At 39.5% G+C, this 20376-nt stretch overlaps 1 protein-coding gene across 1 annotated transcript; it reads right to left on the bottom strand.

The window, feature by feature from the left end:
• Positions 1–701: 701 nt before the first annotated feature.
• LOC122625782 (2-oxoisovalerate dehydrogenase subunit beta, mitochondrial) lies at positions 702–19882 on the bottom strand. Its single transcript, XM_043805835.1, has 6 exons — positions 19508–19882; positions 19375–19452; positions 1508–1754; positions 1228–1446; positions 1078–1170; positions 702–1020 (listed from the first exon to the last, which is right to left on the bottom strand). The coding sequence occupies exons 1-6, from the start codon at positions 19735–19737 to the stop codon at positions 793–795; spliced, it is 1095 nt and encodes a 364-aa protein (XP_043661770.1). The 5' UTR covers positions 19738–19882; the 3' UTR covers positions 702–792.
• Between the last annotated feature and the right edge of the window lie 494 nt (positions 19883–20376).

Below are 20376 nucleotides of genomic sequence, written 5' to 3'. Positions count from 1 at the left end.
AGTAACATAATCATGTTAAGTAAATTATTAGTAAGTTCAGACTTTTTTGCAGTTGCAGTTGGCACACTTTGCTGGTTGATCAATAATTTTCGGGCCGAGGTTGCTTGGGTGTCGAGAAGAGCATTTTACACATCGGTACGTTTGGCACAATACGATTTTCTGTGTCCGAATTCCTGGCAGGGATAGCATTGAACAATTCATTGGTTTTGCGGGGTGGCTCTATGTTGACAATAGCTTTTTACCAGTTGAACGGATGCATCTGGCTATTCTAACAACAAATGTTGGACCTGGCTCTGCAATCATTATTCAAAACTCAGCACGAAAACATAAGTTTTGGGTGTTTGCAAAATGTTTGGCATATTATAAAAAATAATTCTGATCGCACTATCGAAGCAGATTTGTATTTCTACTGCTTTATATAGAAGTCTTCTTTCGCACCAGACACCTTTCTTATTATTTCATTTTTCCGGCAGCCAGCCCTTTATCGTCCCACAAAAGAAATAAAACCTTTTATCAAACCAAAGAAACCGATAGCTTCCACGCTAATCCATTCTACCGATCGGATGTATCGCTCAGAGGCTATCTGGGACCTTTCTTGCACACATCTTAACTTCTAGAATCAGATTCACTAGGACCTTAAATATGAACAGGTCCGACCTAAGATAAGTTTGATTCTATATAAAAAATTATACAAATTTGGGTTTTATTTTTTACAGGAATATAATATCTTTAAACCCATTTTCTTAAAGTAATTTATGAAATGCAAACCTTTAATTTCTCATCATACAATTTTCAAAAGTTAACAATATCATTGATAGCTGACAAACACCGGTGTTTATCGGGCATATAAAAAGGCTCAAAGACATGAGGAAACGGAGTATCCCATCCAGTCACTCGCTTTACAGGTGCTTCAAGGTGCAAAAAACACTTTTCTTGAATGTACGATGCTAGCTCTGAACCAAATCCCTGTGTTAATGGAGCTTCATGCGCAATTATAACTCGGCCCGTTTTTTTAGCAGACTAAAAATAAATAATTATATGTTATCTTGTTTAAATATCTAATATGTTACCACTTACGGTGCATATGGCATCAGTATCCCACGGCAAAATAGAGACCAAGTCTATAACTTCACAATCTATATTTAACTTCAGCTTTGCAGTTTCTGCAACCTATATAAGAAATAGCATCACGGGAACATTGGTATCCAACTGCGTATCGGCACTTACTTCTAATAGCACATGGACTTGTGTACCCCAACCAATAAGTGTGACATCTTTTCCATGTCGCAATATATCAGCTTTGCCAAGCTGTGATGTATAGTATTCCGTTGGAACATCCTCAACGGCTGCCCGATATAACGTTTTTGGCTCGAAAACAATGCAAGGGTTTGGATCACGGATACATGCAAGGATAAGGCCTTTTGCTTTTATCGGTCCACGGGGTACCTATACAAATCGTAAAGTACAACTTCGAATATTCCAGAATTTATTGATGGTTTTAAATTACCACAACACGAAGGCCCGGGGTATGCGCAAAGTATGCTTCAGGACTTTGAGAATGGTAGAGTGCTCCGTGTCCAACAGCACCGCAAGGAACTCTAAAAGTTAAGGATCCACAGTCGAATAGCCCTCCGCTTCGGTAGCGATATTTGGCAGCTTCATTTACTATTTGGTCGAAACTAGGAAATATGTAGTCCGCAAACTGAATTTCAGCTATCGCGGTTGCTCCAGTATTAGCCACACCTATTGCAAAGCTGTGAAATAAATAATAGAAAAATGATCAATATAATATTGTAGTATATTGTGATGTCAACTTCTTTAAGAGCTCAGCTAATTTGAAAAAATACACATTATTAATATTCACAAAGTTGCCTTAAACATACAAATATACAAATTAAATGATCTAAGTCTTCACTTAGGAGGAGGTAAATTAATTAATTTATAAGCCTTAAGCATATTAAAAATGATTACTGTGTATCACATACAGCCTTACATATGTATATAAATTCAACCTTCGTCGGTCACGTCTGGACCTGAAATATTTTAATATGATTCTGGAATTCTTCACCAGCTTTTTGTATACGTTTTTTTGAATCTTTGATGTGAATCCAGTTGAACGGATGCATCAGCCTATTCTAAAATTATACATGGCTCTACAATCATTATTATAAAACTAAGCCGGACGGCATAAGTTTTATAAGTTAAGTTAAGTTTTTTAAGTTTTTATAAAACATTTAAAAAACAAATAAAAAAATCAAGAAAAACTTTTAACATTTTTGAAAAGTGCGAAGTGTGCAGTTTCAAAGAGTTTTAAAATACCTTTTGATCAAGATATACTCGTACATAAATAATTTGATCGCACTATCGGAGCAGATTTGTATTCAACTGCTGTATATAGAAGTCTTTTTGCGCACCTAAAAACCTTTCTTATTATTTTATTTTACCGGCTGCATTTACTATTTGGTCAAAACTAGGAAATACATATATAGTCCGAAAACTGAATTTCAGCTATCGCGATTGTGTTAGTATTAGTGACTTCTAATGCAAAGCTATGAAATAAATAACAAAAAACAATTTTAATATTTTATTTATTTATTTATTATTCCCGTTACTCGTATAGTAAAAGGGTATATTAGATTCGTTGAGAAGTATGTAAAAGGCAGAAGAAAGCGTTTTCGAACATAAAAAGTATATATATTCATGATCAGGATCAGTAGCCGAATCGAACTGGCCATGTCCGTCTGTCCGTCCTTCTGTCCGTCTGTCCGTATGAACGTCGAGATCTCAGGAACTACAAAAGCTAGAAAGTTGAGATTAAGCATACAGACTCCAGGGACATAGACGATTCATATTGCCACGCCCACTTTAACGCCCACAAACTGCCCAAAACTGCCACGCCCACACTTTTGATATTTTTTCATTTTTGTATTTGTCTTGTAAATTTCTATCGATTTGCCAAAAAACGTATTGCCACGCCCACTATAACGCCCACAAACAGCAAAAACTGTCAGTGTTAAAGACTCTCCTGCGCACTTCCAATATCTGAGTAACGGGTTTCAGATAGTCGGGGAACTCGACTATAGCGTTCTCTCTTGTTTTTTATAATAGATAGGGTAGTTTACAAAACTAACTTAACTAATCCTATGGCTGTGTTGGTTAACCTAATATTGGGTAATTGGCCAAATGATTTTTGTGTTTGTTATGTATATTTGTCTTTTTATTTTGTTTAATTCTGGTAATACACTGCAGTGTAGTAAGTTTTCTTTTTGTTTTATCGCAAATGCCCTTTTAAGATGTCATTTTATATCTGTGTGGTTTATGTTTCGGGTTAGGATAAGTGGCATATTGCTGGTTTTTGCAGCTTGGTCGGCTAATTCGTTTTTAAACCGTCAGTGAATAGGACAATATGTAGTTTGGCTGTTTGAAGGTTTCGTTTTATTTCTAAGGAGAGAATATTTGCTTCATAGAGCAAGTTATTTATTGGGGTGAAGCGATAGGCTCCGAGGACTGGACGGATTGCTAAGTTGAACGGTGATTTTAATTTGATTATACTGCTTTTGGAAACATGGCTGTATAGAAACCGACAGTACTCTAACATACTCTTGGCGACATTAAGGAGTGTATACGTGTTGGAATTAAATTTAGGCCTGGATAGGCATTCCATTACATTTTTATTGTGGAGTTTAGGTAGAAGTGAATTTATGTGTTCCCTATATATTTGTTGTTTATTGTATATATATTTTTTTTTTTTATGGTTTGGGCGGTTGGAGAGGGGGTATAGTTTTATAAGCTGTTTCTGTATTTATTGTTTCGGAACTCTACTTAAAAGTTCCAGTCGCCTGAGAAGTCAGAAAACAATTTCTCTAATATGTCAGCAATTTCGTTGCTAGCTAATGTTGTCTCATCGTTTCCTGGGTTTGAGATGGCATGAATTTGTGTTACTGGCTTTAGTCCGCAGAAACGTTTTATATTGACCCATATTTTGCATGAAGGAGTAGTGGTCGTTTAGTATTTCCCACTTGGCGTATTGTGTTTTGTCAAGTGTGTAGGAGATTTGTCGTTTAATAAAATAAGGTGCCTATTGTCAATGAATCTTTGAGTAATTTCCCCTCGTGTATTTGTTGTTGGGGAGTCCCAGGCGGGTGCCATCCATTGAAGTGTGTTTTGGAGTGTCTGGTTAGTAATGTTTTCGGTCGGAGAAATGTATGTGTAAATTATGTTTATTAATACCCGTTACTCGTAGAGGAAAGGAGTATAGTAGATTCGTTGAAAAGTATGTAACAGGCATATGGAAGCTTTTCCGACCATATAAAGTATCAAGAGGTAAGTATCAGCGCAGTCGATCTGGCCATGTCCGTTTGTTTGTATGAAAGTCGAGATCTCAGGAACCAAAAGCTGGAAAAGCCGGGTGTAATACATTATGGTGACTTTTTTAAAATCCACTCGCTCAGTGACTTTGATAGCCGGGATCTCTTTTTGGTTGGGAAAGCTGGACATAATTTGTCTACCGGGTTGTGGTTGTGCCGGACGTTGACATCATTTCTACAGTTAATACAGAATTTGTTACTTCTGCGTTCGCTGTTGTCGGTGGTGTGGAGCAAAGTATTGGGCTTTTATGACTTTTGTGATATGTCCGAGTAGCCAATTTTCAGGGTCGGTGGAAGGTTTTTGGTATCAAAGGTAAACTTCATCAGACCATCATCGATGGTTTGTTGTCAGTAAGCCTGAGTATGTTTTCCACTTGGGTGGAGTTCAACTCGATGTGCTCGGATACATTTACTGTGAAATCATGGAATGTTTGCATGTTTATTAACCTAGTTGCTTGGTAATACCCTTTAGTTTTGACTAGTAGACTACAATGTCCTAGCGCGAGTTTTTTGGCAAGACTCCACTTCGCTTCCGCATGTGAAGTTTATTACTTTTTTTTTACCACGAATGGTGAAACTTTATCAATACTTTCCCCATCTGTTCTGTTTATTTCTATAAATTTCGGTTCGTAAATTGTATGTTGGTGGCACTGGGCTAGGTAGTTCAAGTCCGGCGGTCGACACGTCGCTGTACTGCTCTACGGCACCTCAGCAGTGCTAATCGTTCTCTATTTATGTAAATATGCAGGGAAGTTGCGGGAGCATCTAAGCTCTCAAACTTAAACTTTTGGCTTAGCGTTTTTTAATTGTCTCGCTTGTCATTCGCTTTCGTAGCGATGCCAATTATCGCTGCAACTAACCAAATTTACAGCTTCTGCATCCATGCCTCCATTACTATTATCAAATTAAAATGTTCAGTTTATTTAAAAGTAAAAACAGCCACAAGCAAAAAGAGGTACTGTACGGGCGATTCTTCACTTTTACAATTGATTATACCTCGATCATCTACCGGCTCGAACCCATGAGGGGAACTGCTCAATTGCTAAAGTTCTTTAGGAAGTGAACTTGGTATCTGCAAACTTTTTAAACACAATCCAGCATTCTGAACGGCCCTTTCTCAACATTCTGAGTACATATCTAACTAATATACATAACGGAACCACAAATAGCGGAGCCACGAACAACGCAACCGACTTTAACGTGGAAACAGTTGGAAACTAGGTACACTGTTGCCTGGAATCTTGTAGTCAAACGCTACAACAATCCGCGAATTCAGTTCATGCACACTATGGCGGCACTTTACAAACTCGAATCAGCTTACAAGGAGGTATCAAACGTCTGTTTCAGCGAAAAATAAATATCAAGTACGATCACAGGCTGGAAAGGTCTGTCGAGATTCCCATCTTTGGCACGTTGAGAAGTTCCTGTCTGAACATCTAGTCGGCATCCTTACCGAAACCACAATAAAAGCTGTGGTTTTGGTAAGAAGTGCTGCTGATTTTTTTTTGATCACCCAAAACCAGCAAATCACGGTGTACACCCTGCCAAAGGAATCGCAATCTTCTTCAATGTTCTGATTTTCTTGCAAAGGACTGCTACGCTCGTAAGACGATCGCATAAAGGCATTTCTTATGGCCAAAGCCATCACACCTAACTACATTTTCACATTTTAGCATCTCCTCCAAGCCCTGCCGTAGCGCGACAACCAATGTCCAATGGTGTCCTTAGCGCGCTCACCAACCAATTGAACACAGCTTTAAGCTCATTAGTTCTTCCTCCAAGCCCTGTCCTAGTGCAAACCAAATTCCAACACGCAGGCCGGCCAACACTACGCAACCTAAAGCTTTTTTGTTTTTCCTCAAACGCAACTTCTTAGCGCAGTTTCCACGCAACCAAGTGCGATTTCTGATACAACTGTAGTCTTGATTGCCAACCTTAACACCAATCTATCAAGTTTAGCGAGGGCACCATGGTTTTGAAGGTACACTTGTCACTGAAAGCTTGTAAAAAATCCAGGTCTCCCACGCCGGCCTATATTAGCAGGCATAACTAGTATCCGCAGCTTCTCTTAAAGCAAGTGACGGCACAGCACGGGGATTATGATAAGTTCCTGCTGCGAATCCAACTACACAGCCTTTGTGTTCACGGTATTTATTTTACGTTTACTTACAGGACGTATTCACAGAAGACACATCGAAGACATCGCACCTTTAGGGATTGCTTTACACGATTTGGACGTATCGATATCCTCTTGGGTGTCATTCCACACTTTCACGCTTCCAGAGATTGGAAGAGGCACTCAGGAAGATCCAATCGCACAGAACACTCTAAAAGGTTGCATTGTTTTTGGACCAATGCCGAGATCGGAGGTAAGCACAATCGACGTGCGCTGTGACGTCATGGTGCCAGATCAGATGGTGCACGTTCCCACTGATCGCCAACTATCTCCAGAGGATAGATGGTGTGAAGAAAATTTTGTGGACACCCTTGTTCGTCAACCAAACGGAAAATAAACCTTAAATGAATCTTCTCCGACGATCTAGACAGATCGCCCTTAATTGTTTCCACGCTTTGGAAGGAAAACTTCAGTATCAAACAGAATTACGTCAGCAGTATGCACGTATAATCGAGGAGTATTTCGAACTACACCAGAAAATCACTTCTAGAGAAGAACACAACGGCTTAATTTAAGCGGGAACTTCCCGCATAACTGTGCGTTTCCTGTAGCACAATACCGCACCATGCAGTTCTAAAGAAAATAGTCTCACCACTAAGCCTCTTTAAAATGTTCGTATGGAAGATTATTAAAGACATTTTGCGAAAAAATGCTGCACGATCTAGCTTTTATCAGTACGCTAGGCTCAGCCCTAATATGCATATCTTTGTTTGAGCCGTTCAATAGTCGTTAGAAATCCCAGGGTCCTTTCTTTATGTCTATAAATATTTCGAAAACTTAAAAATAATTACATTTTTTATTTACAAAGTCGTATGTGCTACCGTGTAACACCCGAGACTTGGTGCGAATTTATTTCCAATAACTGCACAATTGACGAACGTACTTAAGGGGGTCGTCCACCATCGCACTCAAATTTCGGGCCTCTTATTCAAGAATGGATTGCATTAAAACTACACATGATATTTGATTTATTTAATTAATTATTGCTTAAACTCAAAGAAAATAAAAAAAAAACTGATGAAATTGTCGTGAAATTTTCCATTTCCGCGTTGTTGAATGCACCACTGCCGGTGCGACGAGGTCAAACGGTCGTCAGGATATTTCAGCTTCAGAACCTGGAAACAATACTTTTTTTTTAACTTAATTTTAAGAAAGTTAACTATGGCATAACACAAGTTTTTTTTCGACTTTTTAATAGTATTGTTTAGATTGGAAAACATGGTCAACAAATTTTGAAAAGAGCTTGTGTCATGCCATAGTCAATGTTCTTAAAATTTAGTTAAAAAAAATGTTGTATTGTTTCCACCTTATTTCTGAGCAGAATGCCGTTTCAAATCAAAGCATAACAATTATTTGGAAAACTATGTATTATCCATTTTCAAATACATAACTAATTTTTAACCACTCCCTAAAGTTTCTTTTTATATGGATCCCAAGCCCCATACGCATTGATACAACCGAAATTGCAGACACAAAACCCAGAGAAACTCCTATACAAGTTTTAGCTTACCCAACAAAATTATGAAATTATCCTGAAAAGCCAAAAGAAAATACAAATTACAGCCTGTATATAAATTAAACAGAATATTAAAAATCCTATGTAGGGTTCTAATAGAAAATTAATTTTGAGCTGCCTTTATAATGTTTATTTCAGGTATTGGATGGTATTAGTATAGGTAAGAATTGAGTTTGGAAGTCTTATTTAAGAATAGAAAAATCACCGATTTCCCAGCGTTAGTTCTTGGCCTCGGTCGATAAACTTGACTCGCTGTTCTTCCATTTGTAGTGGAATATATATATTTAATGCCCACTGCACTGTACACTTTATAATTTATTCGAACCACTTTAAGCAAGAATATGAAGAAAAGATTAACATTTAAACAAGAGAGAAACCTATAGTTGAGTTTTCCGACTATCAGATACCCGTTACTCAGCTAGTGGAAGTGCGAACGAAATATTTCAGCATTTTCTAGAAAATCGGTAGAAATTGAGGAAAAAATTAATAAAATTAAAAAAATATTAGCAATTTTCCAAATGATTGGGGTGAGCGTTTTGGGCGGTTTGTGGGCGTGACAGTCAACAGACTCGAGCTGCTATGTCTCTGGAATCTGCATGACTAATCTAAACTCTCTTTCATGTGGCGACGTTCATACGAACGGACACGCAGACGGACAGACATGGCTTGGCTATTAATCCTGATTAAGTATATATATACTTTATAAGGTCGGAAAGCTTCTTTCTACCCGTTACATTGCTAGTATAGCAATGTAGTATACCCTTTTACTCTACAAGTAAGGAGTTTAAAAACAAGATAGAACGCTATAGTCGGATTCCCCGACTATCTGATAACCGTTACTCAGCTAGTGGAAGTGCAAAGAAGAGTCTTCAACACTGACCGTTTTTGCGGTTTGTGGGCGTTAAAGTGGGCGTGGCAAAAAGATTTTTGGTATATAGAGTTAAATTTACAAGACGAACAAAAATGTGAAAAAATTTCACAACATTTTTCTAATGTATGGGCGTGGCAGTTTTTGGCGGTTTGTGGGCGTAACCGTGAGTGTGACGCTGCGTCTATGTCAATGGAGTCTGGATGCTGAATCTGAACTTTCTAGCTTTTATAGTTCCTGAGATCTCGGCGTTCATACGGACGGACAGACAGGCATGGCCGGATCGACTCGGCTATTGATCCTGATCAAGAATATATATACTTTATATGGTCGGAAACGCTTCCTTCTGCCTGTTAAATGCTTTTTAACGAATCTAGTATAGCCTTTTACTCTACGAAGAACGGGTATAAATAGCTACTCTCGTAACACAATGTCAAGTGACCAAGCAAGTGCAATAAGATAGGCATTCACCAAATCCAGAAATAGCTGAAACATCAATTCTAGAATATCCGGTGTGGCGACCGGCATTGCCAACAACTAAGCATCGGAAGAGCGGCGACGCGACGTTGACGCCTAGCGTACACTGATGACCGCTGAGCTGTGAGAGGGAGAAAACAGTTGACTCTATTGCAGACGGCCTAATTATTAAGAAATATTAAAAATAATTTGACTTCAATCGAAAGCCATAAAGTGTGTTACGTCACTGAATAAGTGGGTCATTATATTGACGAGGAGTAGAAAAATCGGTAATAAGAAATAATAACTCCAAACAAATTTGGTAAATTTTCCCATCACAAAAAGAAGAAGTGGAAAAATAGTCGCTGAATTGCAAGTAACGCGCGACGTGATTTAGGCCGTGTGTGTGTGAGTTAACAACTGAATAGAGCAGTCGATATATTTGATTCAGCAACTAAGTAGTTTTACATAAACAGTACCCTAGCAACTAAGTAGCTCCACACGAGAAATGCTGATGCTCCCAAACGAGTTCAGCGCTGCGCGCTAAGAACGTCCAGCAGCGGTAATTGGACACTGGAGTGCTGAGTCGGCTTGCCGACCACGACTTTATGGCATGATGCATTGGAGCTAGGGTAGACTAATGCTTTGATATATTTTTGTAATTCAGTTCTGTCCAAGATCGGAATGCTTACGCTTCGAGAATAAATCATTGCACCGGCTTTAGCCGAAATAACTTTGTCTATCATTGGTATAATTAATGAGCCACAAGGCCAGCGATTAGAGGAAAGTACGACTTTGTTACAATCAAGTTGTAGTTCCACTGCAAGATTTCACGGACAGCCGCTAACGTATGTATATCGGAGAAGGATAGGAAGGACTTTATTGACGCCCAACCATCAACTCATCAAAAAAACAAAAATTCGTAACCTAACAGGCTAGTTAAGTTATAGAACATGTAAGTTTGATAAGTGAACTCAACGGCATACCCTGCAGAGTTATATTGCAAAGAAAATCTGACCCAAATAAATATATTCAACTGGCTGAGCAATTAAATAAATATACAGTGCAAAAAATATTGCATTCCTTTTGTGATTTATTTTCCATTGCGTGCTTTTACAAAAAATTTAATAATGCGGTTAGAGAATATGCCCTCCATGCGTTCATTGCAGGTCTCAGGAAACCCTTGAGACCCACAGTCTTGCCAGCTCAGCCCAAGGATTTGCCCTCAGCTTTAGCTAGGGTATCCGAAGCAACCAATGAATGCACTACCTTTGCTGCCACATATGCAAAGGCGAGGAAATCAAAACCGCTCACAAAAGCCACAGCGAAAAAATAGCAGGGCCGAAGATGGCCAGGAAAAATCCCTCATTTCTATAAAAAAAACAAGAGAGAACGCTATAGTCGAGTTCCCCGACTATCTGATACCCGTTACTCAGCTAGTGGAAGTGCAAAGAAGAGTCTTCAACACAGACCGTTTTTGCGGTTTGTGGGCGTTAAAGTGGGCGTGGCAAAAGGTTTTTTGGCAAATCGAGTAAAATTTACAGAACTAATGCAAAAATGAAAAAATATGAAAACATTTTTCAAGAGTGGGCGTGGCAACATGAATCAACAAACTTGCGCTGCGTCTATGTCTCTGGAGTCTGTATGCCTAATCTCAACTTTCTAGCTTTTGTATTTCCTGAGATCTCGACGTTCATACGGACAGACGGACATTGTAGTTGCAGGAGGGGTAACTATAAATTCTAATCGACACAGGGGCGGCAAAAGCCTACATCAAGCCCGTTAAGGAGCTTAAAAATGTTGTGCCGGTCGAATCCCTTTTCACAGTAAGTTCCATTCATGGTTCTAACAGGGTTCGCCAGAAATATTTAATTAACATTTTTGGGAAAACATCAGCTTTCTTTTTTTCTTTTAGACACCTTTCGATGGTATTTTAGGATTTGACGTTCTAGCAGAAGTGGGAGTGAAGCTGGACGCAGAGAAAGATACACTAAATTATGGTTATTATGGACATTGCCGTACCAGAATCTGTAAGAGTTGAATTTCGAAACATGATCACAAAAATTTCTAAGGCATTTTCAGCCTCTAACGAGGCACTGCCATTTAACACTTCTGTTGTTGCCACAATTTGCACAGACGATGATAAGCCGGTATTTTCCAAACTATTCCCGCTTCCCATGGGTGTATCTGAGCTTGTGAAGCGAGAAATCAAATATTCCCATGATACTGGCAAATTTAGGAAAGACAAATACTATACAATGTTAGATTTAAAGTACGGCTATCACCAAATATACTTTGGCCGAGCATGACCGCGAGAAGACCTTTTTCTCGGTAAATGATGCGGGAAGCAACTTCCAAAGAGCGATCGACAACGTCAAACAAGAACAAATTGGCAAATCGTGCTACGATTACGTAGATGACGTGTTTTTTTTTTTTTGAAAATGAAATAGACCATATTAGGTACATAGATTTGGTTTTAAAAAGCCTATGTGATGCCAACATAAAGTTACCCAACGAAAAACATACTTGTTAAATATCTGGGATTTATTGTTACCAATGGTTGTGCAAAAACCGACCCAGAAAAAGTAAAAGCCATAAAGGTATACCCCGAACCGACAATCTGTATGAGCTGAGGTAAATTTCGGGTTTAGCCAGTTATTATCGTTGTTTCGTTAAAGGCTTTGCGGCAATCGCAAGGACTTTGACAAACTTGCTGAAAGGAGAAAATGGCTCTATCAGCAAACACATTTCTAAGAAAACTCCTATTGACTTCGGTGACTTGCAAAGAAATGCATTCGAGACGCTGAGAAATGTCTTGGCTTCCGAAGATGTAGTTCTCAGATACCGTGACCACAGGAAGACATTCGATCTAACAACAGATGCTTCCGCGAACGGTATCGGCGCGGTTTTATCGCAAGATAAAAGACCTATCACAATGATATCTAGGACCCTCAAAGAAAGCGAGTCGCACTATGCCACGAATAAAAGAGAGATATGGCCATAGTGTGGCCTTTAGGAGAGTTACAGCCCTATCTGTACGGCCTTTGACCGATCGGAATCCAAATCCGATTTTAAAAATTGTAAAGCGTATATTGATGTTCAAAACGCAAAAATCCATTACAAACCGGGTAAAAAAATCATGTAGCCGACGCTTCCTTCAGGCAGAATATTAACGCCTAACAAAATAAGCCTCAGTGAGACGCTGCGACTATTCACAGCGAACTGTCACTGACCTACACGTTCGAAGCGACAGACCAACCATTAAACTGCTTCAGAAATCAAATCGTTATAAAGTAGCACGTTTCCAACTAAAACGAAGCTTGGTGTTGTATCGTAGCAAAACCCACCACTTAATCAATTTCCCGACAAAAGCAGCATTTTAAAAATGAAGAAGAAGTCGTGAGCCCCGACGTCGTAAATGCAATACACTGCGACCTACCCACCCACATGACTTAATTGCTCACTCCCAGGCTACACAATTTCGCTATTGTAAGAATGTTGTAATGAACGTAAGGAATAGAAATGGACAGTTAAAAATGATCACGGCAGAACACAACCGTGCACACAGAGATTTCCCCAAAACGAGCAGCAGTAGTACAACCAGTGCAGTCCAGAACAATAGTGGACATCACAGAACCCTTGCTTCAACTCGTAAACTTGTTCCCTAAAATCAGAACAATATCTGCGACTATTAGGCCGCCTTTCATTCTAAAAGCTGAAAGAGGTGATAGTCTTTATTGAAAAACAGCTACCAATTGATATTGTTAACGCCACATAGCTCGTCAAACGGTCAAGTGGAACGGTTCCACAGCACCTTGACAGAAATCGCCAGATGTCTTAGGCTAGACAAAAAAATTAGCGAACTTAGAACTAATCTTGAGGGCAACAAATCCCTACACTCGGTCACTCAGGAGAAACCGGTCGAGATCCTCCACACGGGATCCGATGATCGCCGCCTAGTCATTAAGGACAGGTTGATAAAGACCCAGCAAAACAACATCAAAAGATGTAACCCAGCTTGGCGAAACCGTGTTTTTGAGTTAGGAGAAGGGGTATTCGTCAAAAACAATAGAAGGTTAGGAAACAAGCTAACTTCATTATGCAAAAAGGCAGACCTGGGAACGTCTGTTCTTATTAAGGGTGGTCCATAAGGACAACCTCAAATAGGTCCCCCACTTATAATTTGCTAGTCTATGTTTGGAATACAAATTCTCCCTCACAACGCTCATCACCCTAGCAGTGGCAAATGCCCGGATTCCCGACTTTTCTCACGCCAACTACATCCCAGTCGTAGATGTAGATGTGCAACGTGAATGTCAACAACTGAAAATAGCATTCGATATATTTGATTCAGCAACTAAGTTGGTTTACATAAACAGTACCCTAGCATCGACGTAGCTTCCCACGAGCAATGATGACGCGCCCAAAATGAGTTTAGCGCTCCGCGCTAAGAACGTCCAGCAACGGTAATCGGACACTACCTATCCGGAGTGCCTCATTGCGGTGCTCACAGACGCATCTTTGCACGCCTTGTATATCGACGCAGGACAGGAAGGACTTAATTTGTGTGTGTTTGAAACTCTTGAAAAAAGAACTATTTTAAATGTGTCAGCTGGCATATACATGGAAATAATAAGGAAAAGGAGAGAAGGAATAAATGGAGTGAAAGGAAATATGCACGGTGCTAACAGAAACAAACTTTTAGCACAAAGTTGATTGAGTGGTTTTGCATGCAATAATTATTCCCCATCCCTCTCTCGTTCCACACACACGCTTTCCGCTAAATAGGAGAAATTACTCTTCACAAGCCTGACAGTTGCTGAGTAAGAGAGACACTCTCTAGCAACCAAAAGAAAGGAAGCCAACCAAAATAAAGAGTTTTAAGGCCGAGTACGCATTACAACAAACTTAAGAGAGAAGCTTAGTAATGGAACAAGCCAAAGCATATGAAGAAAATCAAGATAAAGAATTTTGAAGCCGAGTGCGCATTACGAGCTCTAAAGAGAGGAGCTGAGTAGTTGTACAAGCCAAAACATATTAAAATACCATCTAAATGAACACTTCTCACCGAAGCAGAGCTCAACGTTTGAGCGACATCTATTTAAAGACATCCGCTTATGCGTCGACATGCAACTGGCAAACAAAGCAACCTTACGGGAAAACTATCCATTGTCAACCTTCGACTCTATCATGACCGGACTCAAAAAGGCTAGGTTCATCGCACGCCAAGACCTCAAGGAGCCTTGTCTTCAAGTGGCCCGAGCCGGGATATAACAACGTTTATAACCCCAAGGGTACTTTTCCGATATAAGCGTCTAACGTTTGGAGTAAACTCTACTCCTGAAATTTTTCAATCTGTTATCCAAGGTACCCAAGCTATCATATTTTGATCCAATGCATCGAACGCGGGTGATTGCGGAAGCTAGCCCGGTTGCCCTCGGAGCCGTTTTATTGCAATTCAAAGCAGATGAACCATTGATAATTACCTTTGCTAGCAAGGCCCTATCAGAGGTGGAGAAACGCTACTCTCAAACGGAAAAAGAAAGCCTTGCCCTGGTTTGGGCGGCGAATAAATGTTACTATTACTTAAAGCCTCAGGCCCGCACATAAAGGTGACTGCTGCGACTCCAGGCATATAGGTACACAGTTATCTATAAATCTGGAAAAGACAGATGCGCTGTCTCGACTTTGTCAACTGCCTACGGTAGAATGAATCGATCGCAGGACGGAATACAGCATCCTACGCCTCGTGCAGAACTCTATCCCAAGATCTACGAAAGTCCCTGATATAGCTAAGTCTTGCAAAAGGGACTAAGAGATTATAGACGCAGAGATTATAAACGACTCCTAGAAGCCCGTTACATTAGCAAACCTCTACCCGTTAGGTAACAAGCTTTCAGCGGATGGCCCGCTCCTTTTGAGTCACCCATCTCGGTGAAACAGCAAAGAAACGCCGCCTGAGGTCCAAAGTATGGTGGCCACAGATAGACAAAGAGAAATTCGTCAAAGCATGTTAAGATTGCTGCCTGGTATCGCAAGACATCCGGCCAGCACCAATGGAGAGAAATCTAGAAATCCGTTCCCCGATGGCCCGTGGATTTGGGTAGCATCGGACTTGCTAGGTCCTTTACCCAACAATGAATATGTTCTGGTCTTTATTGACTATTTCTCACAATATATGGAGCAAAAGATTCTTAAAACCATATCTTCCACGACTCTGGTAGAGGCAATGAAAGGGATCTTTTATACACTGGGATATCCTGAGTACCTACGAACGGATAATGGTACGTTAGTACGTTAGCGAGGAGTTCTCTAACTACTGCAAGGCGTACGCATTGACATGTTAGAACCCCACCGTATTGGCCGCAAGCAAACGGGGGAGTTAAAACATGAACAGGAAAACAGGAATGGAAAAAACTACAAAGTGGAAATCCAAAAGTTTGTCCTCAAGTACAATGTAACCCCACATGGAACAACAGGGGCAGCGCCCACAAAGCTTATGTTCAACAGGGTTATCCGTGACAAAATACCAGGCATTGGGAAGATCTGCGAGCGAACCTTGGACTCTGGGGAAAGAGATAAAGAAAATTGAAAAATGTGGGGGAAAGCAGAAAGCCGACAAAAGAAGAGGGACAAAGAATATCGATATAAAGTATTTCTTAAAAACGTAGTGTTCCCGAACAAACTTACATCAAACTTTGACAAGACGGAATTTACTGTGTTAAAACAACAGAATAACATTGTGGAAATTGAAGGGGGTTGTAGAAAACTAACATGAAATGCTTCACATATCAAAAAGTTTCCAGCCAACCAGACGTATTCAGCCTCATGCCCAACGCGTCAGTCAGATGCCGGCCTACCGGAATCATCACCCACTCCACAAGGCACGGCCCTCCTCGGGATCCAGCCAACCCCTGCTACAAAAAAAGAGCTAAAACTCTTTAATAAAGGAGGGATGTGGCGACCGGCATTGCCAACAACCAAGCAACAAAAGAGCGGCGATGCGACGTTTACGCCTAGTGAACTCTGATGACTGATGAGCGGTGGGAGGGAGAAGACAGTAGACTCTAGAGCGGGCGGCACGGTGTGCCAACGGTAAGATTCTAAGCAATATTGATAATAAATTGACTTCAACCGAAAGCCATAAAGTGTGTTACGTCACTGAATAAGTGAGTCATTACATCCAGGTCACACAATTCATATTGATATATTCTCAACATATTCTCCACCCTACAAATTTTCAATTAACGGACAAATAGTTATCATATATCGTCTCCTTATCAAGATCAGCTTAAATATCATGTGGTGTGTCCGAACTTCATAAGACGTTGGAGCTGATTGAGAAGCTTCAAGAAACGTTTAGAAAAATTCTCAGCGCGAAAGTAAATATTAAGTAATTTAAGTGAGCAAACTGAGTGAATATTCTTGTAACTCTTATATCTCCAGACATTTATCCGTGTAATTGTGGCCATGAGCAGCGTCTACTGCGGCATAGTGCTTGGAATTATTACAATACAAATTGGCTAATCGTCGTTTGGTTGTATAGGCACACATTACTGAGATTTTAGGGCGTGGGGCAGTGCGGAGGGGTTCCTTTAAATTCATAATTATTTCCTTATATTCCTTACAATTCTTTTTTATTCAAAGGCTGGATCCAGCGAGTCAGTAAAAATGGAAAGAGCGTTTGGAGAACTTAGCCTTCAAAAATATAATACCAATGTGCAAATCGAAGGCTTCGTTTTCTAAAAACTGGTCATCAACTGAGAGAGTGCAGAAAACTTTATGCAGAGGCAGCTTAGGACCACCTAATCTCGCCACTCTCTCTTCTTACTATCGCGCTTAGCGTTATGCTATTGACTCTGCTATTACGTTTGTCTTGTTAGTTGCTTTCGCAACTATGTGCATGATGTGCATTGATGCCAATTGCTTTTGCTATTTCTTTAACCAGCTAAAATAAAATACATTCATCCAAATGAATGCGACCCTTCCGATTTTCAAAAAACTGAAGTTCGTTTCCGATGGCAGCTTCAAAGCTGAAGTGAACGACTTCCTAACTCGCAAACTCGCCGAAAATGGCAACTCCGGCGTGGAGTGCCGTGAGACCCCCTCCCGCACCAAGACCCAGCAAGTGCTGAGTCGCTGAGGTACAAGCTCACCGAAAGACTGACCGTTCGTCGTGTTTGCTACGGTGTGCTCCGTTACATATGGACTCTACATTATATCCGGCAAACTGGGTGGTCAGCGTGCCACGGCGATGAAAATCTCTTATAACGTGAGTATTTTCTTGATCAATATCAATAGCTAAGTCTACATGAACGCCTCAATTTCAGGAATTATATAAGCAGGAATTTTGAGATCGAGCTTTCATATTCTAGAGACATTGTCGCAATGCAACTAATGTTTCCACACCCAAAACTGCCACGCCCACACTTTTCGAAAATATTTGATAATTTTTCATAATTTTATTACTCGTGTAATTTTCTATCGGTTTGACAAAAAAGTTTTTGCCCCGCTCACTCTAATGGCAACAAACCGCCCAAACTGCTACACCCTGATTTTTGAAAAGTGTTTGTTTTTCCTTCGTTTTATTTTTTTTCCCAAATTTATTCGGTATACCAAAACTCTTTGCACACGCCCCATCCAACGCCCACAAACCGCAGATCAAAAAATTTAAAATATAATCTTTAAATAAACCAATAAAGTAACAATTGGGGGTTGCTTATCTTGTTTTTAAAAAATATTGAAGTTTTTCTTCTGGCTTAACAGTTTTTTTTCTTTAAAATAGCATAAATATGTTTGTAAAACTAATGTTTCCCAAAAAACCTAAAATTTACGGAACTAGAATTTTATTGTAATAAATATATTTATGTTTCACACCTATCGTTCATCGCCATCCACGAATTAAAGCTTTAAAACAACTAAAAAGGGCGTTATTTTTTGCATTACTCGTCGTCTTTTCTTTCTATTTCTCGAACAATTTGCTGTTTTTCACTTTGAGGTTAGTCCCTTAAAAGTTAAATTTTGGAGAAAGTGTGCAAAAGTGTGCATTTATACTTATAGCATATACTAAGAAGTGATAACTCTACAACATATAACAGGTTTTAGAGCCGGAGAGAGCCGGACTCACTTTGTTGCTCTATTTAAAAATTAGAATACACTACAAAAGTTGTGTTTTATTCGGGTTAGAACTTACAGAAGATTATTGGGACACCACAATTAATTTCAACATTTGACGATCTCAAACACATATTACAAACCACAAGGATTGGATTTTATGTTATAAGTAACAATTTTGATATTTGTTTATGCACTTTTTGTCACTTCAAAGTTGAAAGATTTTTCAGCGATTAACAAAAATGCGGTTATCGGTGTGGCAGCGCAAACGAAACAGCTGACTAAACAGCTGTTCACTGAACAGCTTTTAAAACACAGCTCTTTTAAAATTTCAAGTACGCAACATGATAGATTGATGTTTTTTGAATACATTTCAATTTACAACAAATTTTTTTAACGACTTTTAAAAAATGGGTTTATTCCACTAAAAGTGGTCGTTCGCCCCATAGTGCATAGTGTCGTGGAGTAAGCTCCACTCGAAACAGTTTTAAAAGAACATGTACGAGGTGTGTTCAAAAAGTATCGCGAATTTTACCGTTCATCGGTGGTACAAAATGTCCTCAGCAAAACGGATTCCCTTTTTTTTGCAATGGCAGAAACCGAGACGAAGACGCCACTGAAGGCTTCAGAACTTTTGCACATATGCCGGCAAAGAACGGGCAGGTCCGCCATATAAGACGCTACCGATCACTGCTCTTGATCCAGGTCGAAAAAGTCGTGTCAAAAAGTTTTATGGCAATACACATCTTCATATTCTCATGCCTTTCCTTCTTTCCAAATGAATTAACTAAATATCATATCTATCTAAAAATCTCGAATATTGAGTTTCGAGCATATACATACATATATTTAATCCAGTACCTACAAAAAAACGTACCCTGCAATTCCTTGCTCACATAGGGGGGTATTAAAAACGCGCTGACTTCCGTACTTATCCCGTAGATTAACTGAACACCTGTTGAATGCAAACATAAAAAAACCAGATAGTTATTTTAAATTGTTTTACTGACCGAAAAACTCCACCAAATCCCACATCCTCGCCAAACAACAATGCTGATTTGTCTTCGTCTAGCGCCAAATCCATTGCATTATTTATGGCGTTAAACATATTCATTCGTTTTCCAGATCCCAATGATGTAGGATAATAGGTAAAATGTGATCGAGACCCCAACGAGCATTTTATATTGGACCGAATACAATTATGCAAACTATGCCCTAGTTGAGCAGTTTTAATGTTCATTTTCTTGAATATAAAATAGCACAAAACAGGAAACGCACGAACACTATGACATAACACTTGTTATGATCGCGACTGAAATATAATGAATTTTCGCCGAACAAATGAATTTAGGCCTAAAAAATTCGTGTAATACCATTTTCATGCAATAGACATTTAATATGTTTTTCATTTTACTTGGGGTATTCATAACACAGCTGCACAGAATCGCTTTATATAGCGGCAGTATGCAAGTGGTTGCGACCCGTTTATACTAGCCACCGGTGTTTTAAGAAAAGCCGATAGAAAAGCGCTCTTTCTGAATAGGTAAAACAGTAAATTATAAAGAGCTTGATTTTTTGTGAGCAATACACTAATTTGCTATTTTGGGGTTTCAACATAAATGCCAAATGCCATTCTAACTCTCTGCCGCTCTTTAAGCGATCATTACTAACTTTTTTAACACATATCTTTTAGTGAAACACTGCCGTGCCCCTAGGTCGGTTTGGCGGGAGGTGTGGCTGTAAGACCCGCTCGCTAAAAACAAAATTAGCTTCCTTTTACCTGTTACAAACCATAAAGTTTAGATAAGCATGCAGATTTAAGAGATAGAGTTTGTTTATTGATGTTGCCACACACACTCAAAAGACCACAAACCGACCA

Source organism: Drosophila teissieri, unplaced genomic scaffold (assembly GCF_016746235.2).
Source record: "Drosophila teissieri strain GT53w unplaced genomic scaffold, Prin_Dtei_1.1 Segkk7_quiver_pilon_scaf, whole genome shotgun sequence".
In the NCBI taxonomy this organism is placed as follows: Eukaryota; Metazoa; Arthropoda; class Insecta; order Diptera; family Drosophilidae; genus Drosophila; species Drosophila teissieri.
This window is presented reverse-complemented; position numbering and strand designations above follow the sequence as displayed.

Excerpts from the sequence above, each read along its gene's own strand:
- LOC122625782 (XM_043805835.1), bottom strand. The coding sequence starts at position 19,737 with ATGAACATTAAAACTGCTCAACTAGGGCATAGTTTGCATAATTGTATT. Across the intron at positions 1,755-19,374 it reads TGTGAGCAAGGAATTGCAGG|CTTTGCAATAGGTGTGGCTA; the intron begins GTACGTTTTTTT and ends TTTATTTCACAG. Across the intron at positions 1,447-1,507 it reads CCCCGGGCCTTCGTGTTGTG|GTACCCCGTGGACCGATAAA; the intron begins GTAATTTAAAAC and ends CGATTTGTATAG.